We start from the raw sequence: 12,031 nt of genomic DNA on the forward strand, positions 1-12,031 counted from the left end.
TATATCTTGACAGTAAAATAAGCAAGGAGATAGACCAGATGCTTTTCAACTTTCTGTGGAGAAACCGTACCCATTACATTAGGAAAACTGTTGTAATGAACACTTATGAGAATGATGGGCTAAATTTTCTGGACTTTACTACCTTAAATAATATTTTTAAGATCAATTGGATAAAACAATTCCGAAGAAGACTCACTTCTATCTGGAATTTTATTCCTCATCATGTCTTCTCTACTTTTGGTGGCCTTAACTTCATGTTGTTTTGCAATTATAATATTGACAAAGTTCCAGTGAAACTTTCTGCTTTTCATCGGCAGGTTTTCTTGTCATGGTCCTTAATTTATAAACATAACATAAATTTCTCCACACAGAAATTATATATGGAATAATCGGGATATATTGTATAAAAATACTTCTTTGTTTCTAGAATATTGGTTCCGAAATAATATCCTATTGGTGAGCCAACTGGTAAATGCAGAGGGTTTTTTACTCAGTTATAAGGAATTCCTATCACTTTACAAGGTCCCTGTAACACCTAAAGATTTTGCAATTGTTTTAGATGCCATTCCCTCAGGTGTTGCTCTATTATTCAGGAACGTTGTATCTATCTATACCTTATGTCATGTCTTATGTCATGCCTTATTGGAATGGATTTATTGATAATATATGTTGGAAAAAAGTTTAGATGTTGCCACACACATACCTACTTGTTAACAAAATTAAGAAAGTTTCCTTTAAAATTATTCATAAATATTATCCTGCCAACTACTATATGAAGAAGTTTAAGGAAAACATCAACTCAAATTGCTCATTTTGTAATGACCACCCAGAAACAGTGTTGCACCTTTTTTGGCATTGTATTCATGTAAGAAAACTGTGGCAAGACATCAGTAGATTTATAATTGAACACTTTTATGAAGGTCTTACACTATTGTGGAGAGATGTACTGCTTGGATTCTTTACCTACAATAGGAATAAGCTGAAACATTTTTATGTAATTAATTTCATTATGCTTTTGGCCAAATTTCATATTCACTAATGTAAATTTACAAACAAAAAAACACATTTTCTTACCCTACAAAAAGAAATTGAACTGTATTTTAAGACAATTAAATACTCTACTAACAGAAAAGCTGTTAGAATTCTTATCACTTTACAAGGTCCCTGTAACACCTAAAGATTGTAGGTGTTAGGACATACATACATAGTGTATGAATGTCCCTTAAGGTCTTTGTGTAATGTGATATTGTACCCCCTAGCTCAATTGTCCATTGTATATATAATCTATATATACTTGTGTTCCCTCATGTACTCACAGTATTGATTTGTTGTTAATAAAATAAAATAAAATAAAAAAGAGTTGGACCCTTTTCCTGTCCTGCTAAGCATTCAAAATGTAAGGGGTTTTTGGGTGTCAGGGAAAATGTATGGAGTAAAAAGTAAATGATTTAGGAATGTAGAAGTAAACGTCAAAAATATAAATAGTAAGGTAGAGTACAGATACCCCCAAAAACGACTTAAGTAGTACTTGATAGTATTGTTACTGAAGTAATTTACACCACTGCTACGTTCACTATTCTGAACACAGAAAACTACAATTTCTCATAATTCGGACTACAACAAACTACCCACGCGCAGTTGTCGACACTGATGACGCACAAAGTACGGGACAGGGCAAGCGCCAGTGGAAATTGGAAAAAAGAAACAAGATGGCAACTGTTTCAGAGCACGGGCTAAAAAGAGTAGTTTGGCAAAGTAAGTGAAACTGATTATGGCAACGTTTAGCTACTCAAAGTATCGGGCTTATTTCGAACTAATAGCTACTTAAATTATGCTATTCAGTTGAACTTTTGCAAAGTTTTGTTGTTCTCCTCTGACTTGTGACAATGGAATGTCAACTAGCCATAACTTCTGATACGGAAGTTTGCAAACTAGCTAACGTTATGTGTCCGTGGCCAAAGAGTTCCGAGATTAACTTTAGTGTGTTCAGTTTTGGGTGTTAATCTACTTGGTGATTACAACTGCGATTCTTAGTTATACCATATAACTTGTTTGCACATGAATAGCAATGGGGAACCCCATCCAATTTGGTTCGTTTGCTAGCCATGTTAGCCAGATAGCTAACTCTAACTAGCTAGTTAGTAGCCGCAGCTGTTCTGGGCAGACGGCTAGGTCATTGTATACACATCATCATTGGTCAGTGCACTGTCAACAAATATGAAAATACAATGTCTGTGTGGGTTGTTTGGCTTTAGATAAGAGAAATAAGATATGTAATTGTTTTGCCGGTTAGATCATTTGTGGGAGGGGGCAGCTTTCAGACAGTCTATAATAATGTAGCCTAGGGGCTGTCAACTATAACAGTACAGTATTTGCGAACTGCCATTCTTCTTTCAACTAGGAATAAAGGAAACGATCATCGAGGATTGCAAGAAGTCTGAAATATGGAAGGTAGGAGGACTGGATCTGTTTATTGCAGACATTGACTGCATTCCATAGCATTACATAAAGCCCATGTAATGGGTTAAGTGCTGTATTCCCGACAGCATACTATCCAGTCATTGTTTTGATACAATACGTTCTCAAGCAGCAGTGTATGCTATGCTGATGACTACATCTCTCTTGTCTCATGTGCCACGTACAACACTGACTGAATCAAAAGGTGTCTTCATATCAAGGTCATAACAGCTTTTCTTTCTCAGATATTGATATTGGACCACTTCACCACCAAGCTTCTGTCTTCATGCTGCAAAATGTCCGACTTGATGCAGGAGGGAATTACCAGTATGTCGCACTAATTGAAATGATAATTTCCATAGATGTCTACTGCTTAGCCTTGTCTCTGGTCATTAGGGATTGTAACTATGTTTTCAAACCATAAATATTACTTTGGTTGTAATTGCAGAACTACATTGCAAGTGGTGGAAGTTTTCACACATCAAAGTGACACTTCTGTTTCATGGAGTGGGGGTATAGAAAATATTAGATCCCTGTAAGGCTGTGTTTCGTTTGTGTAAGATGAATATAAGAATGTGTCCCCACCACAGCATAAGAATGACTAACATATCGTTAGCTTAGAACTGCTTATGCACAAATTGACCAAGGCTACTTTGATTATGTTTTAAAGGCCCAGTTCAGTCAAAAACGTAATTTAATCCACACTTATTTTTTTATAATACTGTAAAATTGTGAAAATTATGTTAATGCCCTTTTAGTGTAAGAGAAATTGCCCTTGGCTAAGAAGCTATTTGTGTCCTTTTGACCATTTTATTTGAAAACAATCACAGTGAGGTACTTCATTGTTACCCAGAAATGATTTCATATTGAGATTAAAACAGGACCTTTAAAACAGTTAAGTGGTATTATTGATATCTGCACCATGACCTGAAATGAAACTGAATTTTCTCTTAGTTGTGGAGGACCTCTACAAAAGCAGAGAGCCTGTACTAGAAATGAAGGCTATCTACTTCATGACCCCGACAGCAAAGGTTCGACATTAGATATCTGTACACCATACCACACTTCAATATTGAAATGTCTACATTGATCATCATTACAAACAAAACAATACAACTGTTATTCCTGTGTACTAGGTTTGACAGTGCTGTGAATGTGTTTTTAATGAAATATTTCCATACTGTGCTTAGTGTGTGGATGCCTTCATTGGTGACTTCAAGTTGAAACCCAAGTACAAAGCAGCATACGTTTATTTCACTGACTGTAAGTATATACTGTAGAAAGGAGAATTTAGTCTTGATGCAAATCATTAGAAAAAGGTAGACCAATTTCATGAGTTGATTGTAAATTCTGGTACTCCATTTTTTTCCCTCCAGATTGTTCGGATGAGTTGTTCAACAAAATGAAACTGTACTGTGGAAAGTATATACGTGTCTGTAAGGAATTAAACATTTCCTTCTTGCCCCAGGAGTCACAGGTAAGTGGTTGTTCTTCTCAGGCTTTCTATAATTATCTGGTTTTATTCCTGACACTGACTCTTACAAAATCACTTTTACCATGTTGGTTAGATTATTCATGGTTGTTGGTCTGTGAGTGTCTGCTGGTGCTGGACTTCAGTAGGGGAAGAAAGGGATCACAAAACCCTGCAAGGGCATTGCTTTAAAACCTTTATGATGTAATACGCTGAGGCAATCTGTCAACGCTATGATTCTCTAACGGAAAATCTGAATTGTGTAACACTTGTAGGTTTCATTATATTCAAAATTGCTGTTTTATTGGGTGAGAGAGTTAGATGTTTATCAGTTAAGAATGGAGGACTATGGGAAGATTTAGTCAGTTATTGTGTGTTATTGGCACCTAGTATTTGAGAGTGAAACTGAACACAATGAACTCAGTCAAAAAATCTTGGCATTCATAAATAGCACACACACAATGACATTTCTGGATGCTCCTCTCATCCATGTGTAACATCATAATAATCCTATTATTAAATGAATCTGAGTAGAAACAAATCACCACAATACAAAGTTAATTTACAAAGAATCATTGCTACTCAAAATGTTGGTTCAAATTGAGAATTTTCTTGTTGGAATATCTGATCAGAATATGTAGATAAAGCTGCATTACACATGATCGGTGTATAGCAATCCTTTATGTTTCAGGTGTTCACTTGTGATAACCCTGGGGCCTTCCGCAGTATCTACAGCCCTCACTGTAGTCAGGACAAAGAGGAGACATTGGAGACTCTGGCAGCCCAGATCGTCACTCTCTGTGCCACGCTGGACGAGAACCCAGGGGTCAGATACAAGAAGTGAGTCAGGGAGAGGAGATAAGAGCTTCTGCTTTCTCAGTTTACACCACTCCTGACACAACTCCTTCTCAGCCCCCAAGCACAATCGGAGTTTTTGATTCTTTGTGGGAATATGTATTACAAAGACCGAAAGGAATTGCATTATATAACTGTCGGATATAATATTTTTACTATAAACGTCTAAAGTGTTCTGTGGCCACACCTTGATTGTTTACTCATAGGAAAGAGTCAGTCACTGACTTCCACAACATTTGAATGAATAATCATCATACACTTTGTCCCCCACAATTAAATCGGGGAGGGGACTGTGGATCTGCCTCCGTACGTTTGTTTGCATGTTAGTCATACACGACATCTCAGACAGCACTGGGCCGATTTGTACGAAACTTGGGTGAATGATGCGTCTTGCCATAGAGATCCAGCCTTTACAAAATTACACTGATTGGCCTGAGGTGGGAGCTATAATGATGAACTGAAATCTCTTAGTCACGCGATTTCTCAATTGGCCAATCATTTGTGGGTGGTAACATGTTTAATGTTGCCTTGTTTATATATATATATTTGACTCTGCTGTTCTGTTAGTAAGAATTTTTTTGTAAGGTGTATCAGAAACAATTGTATCAGAAACAAACAAAAAATGGCGGTCATAAAGTATATAACTCGTGCATAACCATGTATTTTGTCAGGGAGACCGTGTTGGAGAACACCATTCTGGATAACGCCAAACGGCTAGCAGCACTGGTGGATTACAAACTGACTAAGCACTACGATATGGATGACAATGGCAAGAAAAAGGTGAGGCGGACACCTTGCCTGTTGTCAGCAGGGAGTTGACACAATAAATAAGGACTTAACTGAGAGCATTAGAAAATATGATATGGAAATAGCTAGAGATGACAGACACCAGCCAATAGGCTACATAAAGACTATGATGGTATTGCCCTAGATGTTGTGTTGAAGTATTTAGTTGGAAGGTCAGCATGGTAATTTGTGTTAGTTTGTGAGACTAGTGAGGCCAGCCACATACTGTAATAGTACAACACTACAAAGTAATTGACACCTCTTTCTGTGTGTGTTGTGTTTTCCCCTCAGGGAAAGACCCAGGCCCAGCTGTTAATCGTAGAGAGGGGCTTTGACCCTGTGACCCCCATCCTACATGAGCTGACCTATCAGGCCATGGCCTACGACCTTGTCCCAATCAAGAACGACACCTACAAGTGAGAACCCAGCTCAGTCCCAGTACCATTTTTTTTATTCAGATCCCCATTAGCTGATGTCTTGGCGACCATTAGTCCTGTATGGCTCAGGTAGAGCATGGCACTTGCACTGCCAGAGTTGTGGGTTGGACTCCCAGGGCTCCCAATATATAAAATGGATGCACGCAATGACTATAAATCGCTTTGGATTAAAGTGTCTGTTGAATGGAATATATTTATTATTATTAAAAAAAATATATAATATATATTATTAGTCTTCCTCTGGTCCACTCTCCCTTACCGATCATTAGTCTTGCTGTAGTCCACTCTCCCTTAGCGACCGTGGTCTACTCTTCCTTGAACCCCTGCCTTGTTTTCTTGTTCTCACTTGTTCTGGAATGTCTGAATGGGTCAAAAGAAATATGACAGACTTTCTGTATTCATTTAGAGGATAGCTGCACAGTAGCTGCTCCTAAGACATTTATACAGTAGGAACAAAGTAATGTCTCTTTTGGCTAGCTATGTACTTTTCTATGTGCTGTATACTGTAAACATAGACATACATATAATCCACCGCCATGATGATGTAAGACAAACGTTGTTCGTTCACTTGTTTCTCTGTTCAGATACAAGTCTAAAGATGGTTCTGAGAAGGAGGCCCTGCTGAATGAGGATGACCAGCTGTGGGCCAGACTCAGACACATGCACATTGCTGAGGTGTCAGAGTAAGTATCCATTTTAATTTGACATTTTTTTAAACCTCTGAAATAGTTATACTGAAGATAATTTGTTAACTATGTGCTTTATATTCTAGACAAATACCTAAACTGGTGAAAGAAATTTCTGCCAACAAAAAACAGCCAGATGGAAAGGTAGGTGGCCATTTTAGCTTCTCCCTCCACCTCTGTTCTACATGAAACTAGAAAGATTTCTGTATCTGGTTTTGTCCTCTCCCTCCCTTGAGTTCCCATCATTATTTTCTTCTCATCAATATTTTTAATATTTTCTAGATCACAATAAGCGGTTTATCCCAGCTTATGAAGAAGATGCCCCACTTCCGCAAGCAGGTTGCTCAGGTACGTAGCGCCAGGTGATCTGGTCTGCTCTGGTTAGCTCATTCTGATTGGTCTGATGGGGTTGGGTGTGATGCCTTCGAGGCCCAGTGTCATGTAGTGCTTTCTTCGCCTGGTCTCTATGGAAACGATACTGTGGAAAAACTGATCATTCCCCTATTATGTGACTGGGTTTATATGGAAATTAAAGCTGTTCACTTATACTGCCATGTGATTTTTAGAATAAAAAACATCAGCCATGTTTCAATGTCAACCACAGAAAACGGTCCATCTGAATTTGACTGAAGACTGTATGAACCACTTCCAGAAGAACGTGGAGAAACTCTGCAAAGCTGAGCAGGTATGTTTTATGCTGTCTCATATTATGGCCAAAATGCTACTGTTGTACTGTACATTTCCCTTATGTATGACCTTGTGCTTTCTGAGTGATGTTATGTCTTCGCTGTTCTATAGGACCTGGCAGTAGGGTCTGATGTGGAGGGTGTGAAGGTGAAGGACCCCATGAGGACACTGCTTCCTGTCCTGCTGCACCCCCATGGTACCTACGACAAGATCAGAGCTGTTCTCCTCTACATCTTCAGCCTCAACGGTGGGTCTGCTGCTCTGACTCACCCTCCGCCTTCACAGTCTGTCTTTATATTTACATGTGATCATTTAATCGCTGTTATATGGCATCTATTACATTGAAAATGTAATGAGTCTACGGTTTGAAAATGGAAAGTCATTCATTCCTTATTTGCCCCTTAACTAAGGTACCGTTGGAGCTTCAGCTATAGGAATATTCTTTCAATAGAATCTCTTTTCATTTTAACTTTAGTCAAATACTCTTTTTAAAAATATTTTATTTTTGGTTCTGAACAGGAACAACAGAGGAGAACCTGAACAAACTCATCCAGCACGTTAAGATCGAGGAGGATCCAGAGTTCATTCTCAACTGGAGAGAACTGGGAGTCCCAATCATATCATCGGTAAGTGAGACTTATAGGGCATACTGTACATAATCTGCTAGATCTTAGCTGGCTCATAGCCCAGGTGGATTCTATAGTACTATCAGTGTGTATTGTATAGTAGTGTGGCACTTCACTAGTTGTATGTGGTTGTGTACTTTCTTTCAATTCTCCTTTTGTATCTTCTTACCTTTAAACAGGGCTTTTATTTATTGTTATGTTCCTCTTTCTCACACTCTCCGCCTCCACCCAGCCGGGCTTCTTCCCAATGCGCAGGTCTTCTCGAAGGGACCGCACTCAGGAGGAGACATACAGCCTGTCCCGATGGACACCTCTCATCAAAGACGTGATGGAGGTCAGTGTTAATGATAACAATGATAAACCGTTTCCTTATCTCACAGAACAGAACTGTGTCACTTAGCTTTTCTCGGGGACAGGGGGAGGAAGGGAGGGAGTCACAGGGGGAGGGAGGGAGTCACAGGAAGGGATGGGAACCAGGGCTCATATTCACAAAGTAGGAGTGCTGATCTAGATTTAGTTTAGCCTTTTAGATGTAGATTACATGGACAGGGTGGACCAGACCCTAGATCAGCAGTCCTACTCTGAGAAATGTTGTGGTGTTCTGGGTGACAGAAATTCCCTGAATGTTAAGGATGGGTGAGGTGAGTCAATGCAGTCTGTTTTGGATGTAGAGAACAGAGGGGGAGGGGGATAAAGGTTTTAGGGGTGGCCTTAGGGTCACAAGAGGGTGGTGGGATTAGGAAGGGGATGGGTGAGGGGAGGGGGAGGCCTATGATATGTCAATCGGCACTCAGTGCTCAGTACACAGTCCCTTTCTGGGTCACTGTGCTACTTAACTCTGTCAATGGCGTCTGTGTGAAACAGTGGATCGAGGCTCTACAAGCGCGACCCATAACAATACAACTGATTCGGGATCAATTCTCCCACTGGCTGATACCAGCCTAAGTATAACTATTATGAACTAAAGCTAAGCAACACAACCAGCCTTGGACCTGCAATAAGTGACCAAACGTCCTGGGCCCATTGTCCAGTGACTGCCTTCCCACCATCATGATGACTGAATGAGTTAGTGTAAGAATACTTTTTGTGTGGTGTTCCAGGATGCTGTGGAGAACAAGCTGGAGACCAAGGAATGGCCACACCAGTCAGAGTGCCCAGCAGCCTGGAATGGCTCTGGGGCTGTCAGGTAAGATTCAACATTCTTTGTCACACAACTGCAGTTGGTGGTATTTGCTTTTGGTAAAGGGTGGTAACAAAAAAGTGCACATGATTTACATTCATAGACTAATTGCAACCCAAAGGATGGATTGGGTTTGAGGAAAGGGGTTATGGCTGTTACAGAAGGAGCGTTGGCACTCACACCTAACTCCATTCAGAGGCTTCTCCCATCCCTGGGGTGTGTTATGACTGGATGTCACAATGACTGGTCCAAATCGTTACTGCGTGTCAGTTACACAAGCTGATCTCTTTATAGTCTAGGTCTAGGATATGGTTCTGTTATAAATTACAACACTTACAAATACAGATCTGATTAAGTAATGGAAAAAATATGATAACGGAACTATTATTAATGATGGCTCTGAGTGAATTCCAATCTCTGACTCACACTGACACACACCATCCATCCTTCTCTCCTTTCCCAGTGCCCGTCAGAAACACAAGGCCAGTTCTCAGGACGAGCGGAGGAGTGGCTCCAGGCTCATCATCTTCGTCATCGGAGGGATTAGCTACTCAGAGATGCGCAGTGCCTACCAGGTCACACAGTCCGTCAAGTCCTGTGAGGTCATCATAGGTGTGTAACAACAGCAGCAACTCTACGTGCTGTGCTGCAGGGCAGCGTGGGTGAATCTCAATCTCTTGTTAGTTGCATCCTCTCTCATCGCCTCCAATGTGATCTTCTCCAATGCAAGGAGAGAGGACACAAAGAATTGAAGACTTTTGTAGATTCAACCAACCATTCTCATTGTCCTTAACTACAGCCCCAGTAACTGGACTATTGCTTGACACCCCCTGCTGTACATAAATGGTAGTACAAAAACAGGAAGTATTGAATGGAAAAATAAATGCTGTACAGTATGGTTCAGTCTTGAGCAGGGGTACATATTTCACTGAGGACAGGGGCCACATTTTGAAATTGCATTTGTCTCACCCAGTTTCATAATTGGAATGTGATTCAAAATGGGGCCACTGTGTGCTTTAGGACCATGCGGATGCCTCTGAGCGGTTGGGTAGGCTGTTTGAGTGTTTATCCGACTGGATAACAAAAAAATTGTTTCTCCCTAAAACCAAAGTTGCGCCCCTGGTCTTGAGTGTCAGGCAAAGTAACACTACAGAATGTTCTTCATCTGTGTGTCCTTTAATTTAGATATTTAACAAACATGTCTTTTTTTTTTTCAGGATCGTCCCACATTGTGACCCCCATGGAGCTCCTAGACGATATTCAGGCCCTGAGTAAACCAACCACCACCAAGGAGACCTTTACAATAGTGAAGGAGTGACCAACCCCGTACCGCTTCCCCAAACATAACACCCTCCCCCAAACCTGAGCACAGAGCACTCAACTTCATCAATGGAAGACTGAAGGGAATTCATATTCTAGAGTTTAGTCATTAGCTATGTGTATTATTAATACTTAACTTTGGAACCTGGTGCATATTTGTAACATAACCGTTGTGCCCTACCCTAAAGTGCATTTATTACCTTTTTATCAAATCTGTGTGTGAGTGCGTCTCAAATGGCACCCTTTATTCCATAAAAAGTGCACTACTTTTGATCAGGGCCCATAGGGCTATGGTCAAATGTAGTGCACTGCTGGAGAATAGGGTGCCATTTGAGATGCACTCTGTGTTGTTTTTTTCTCGCTTTAAAACACTCAATGTTCCATGTTGGAAAGCTGAGAAATGCTTAGAGATGTAATTTGGATGAAAAGATATGGAGCAAAGCTAATGTACATATGATGTAAGCACTGTCTGTCTGCTGCTAGCTAAATCCTCTCTCCCCTCCATTACTGTTTATTTTGTCATAGATTATTTACATTTTCTTGTATTGAACGGCTGATGAATAAATGGCCGACATGGTTCAATGGTGTCTGATTATTATTTGGAGTGATACTCACTTTGCACATACACCCCCTCACTTATTCTAAATACAATGTGCACCTCTTTGGGTCCCCGGGAACAGGATTGAGAACCACTGCTCTAGAGTCATCTACTGAAACACTCATATTTATCAATGTTTTTTTTTTACGTATGATTCATCACCAATAGCATCAATAATAGAAAGTCGATCTATATCTATGAAGCATCTGAATAACAAAGACAAAGAAACAGATCAGAATGCCTCATCAGAACAACAGTAATGTGATCCTCTGTAGCACATGTACTCAAAGCCAATCCTCTCCCGTGGGCTGCTACAAAAAGGAAGCAGAGGTTCTATAGAGAAGGCAATAAGCGCAGCAGGGTTTTTTGTCTGAGGTACCTGGCGGAGCTGGGACATGGGTATTGAGTGAACAAAGTGTTCTCATACCTGAAAAAGAGACAATGCTGCTGCTGCTGCTGCCCCCCCCCCCCCCCCCAGAGGATATGAGGCTTATATATCAAATCTGCCCTACTTTTAGCCAGTCTCTCCGAACAAATACAGTATCACAGCCATGTTTTGTTGATTGTTGGAGGTGAATCATTGCATTGGCTTGTTTCGGCTATATATTTTCAGCACTTGTATTATACAAAAGGATATATATGATGAAAGGGTATAGTCTGATCTTTAAGTGAGGAAAAAGTGAATGTAGGTAAGGGGACACTTGGCCACACAGACTTCTATAAGGGTTGGCCTGCTTTTGGCCTGTCTCCTGTGGTATGCAGTGCTAGTGCGCCCCCTATTGACCTTTGGTTAGAGGAGGTGTGATAGTGTGAGGTGCTTTGCTGGTGACACTGTCAGTGATTTATTTAGAATCACTACCTTGTCACAACACAACTGATTGGCATATGCATTAAGAAGGAAAGAAATGCCACAAATTAACTTTTAACA

At 40.2% G+C, this 12,031-nt stretch overlaps 1 protein-coding gene across 1 annotated transcript; it reads left to right on the forward strand.

The window, feature by feature from the left end:
- Positions 1–1,635: 1,635 nt before the first annotated feature.
- Positions 1,636–11,087, forward strand: LOC139541490 (syntaxin-binding protein 3-like). Its single transcript, XM_071346178.1, has 19 exons — positions 1,636–1,755; positions 2,402–2,451; positions 2,703–2,784; positions 3,412–3,488; positions 3,648–3,720; positions 3,834–3,934; positions 4,620–4,768; positions 5,455–5,563; positions 5,861–5,985; positions 6,591–6,689; positions 6,779–6,836; positions 6,975–7,040; positions 7,297–7,377; positions 7,491–7,626; positions 7,899–8,005; positions 8,238–8,339; positions 9,106–9,191; positions 9,649–9,797; positions 10,403–11,087. Exons 1-19 carry the CDS (start codon positions 1,710–1,712, stop codon positions 10,501–10,503), a joined length of 1,797 nt encoding a protein of 598 aa, XP_071202279.1. The 5' UTR covers positions 1,636–1,709; the 3' UTR covers positions 10,504–11,087.
- The last annotated feature ends 944 nt before the right edge of the window (positions 11,088–12,031 follow it).

Source organism: Salvelinus alpinus, chromosome 16, assembly GCF_045679555.1.
Source record: "Salvelinus alpinus chromosome 16, SLU_Salpinus.1, whole genome shotgun sequence".
In the NCBI taxonomy this organism is placed as follows: Eukaryota; Metazoa; Chordata; class Actinopteri; order Salmoniformes; family Salmonidae; genus Salvelinus; species Salvelinus alpinus.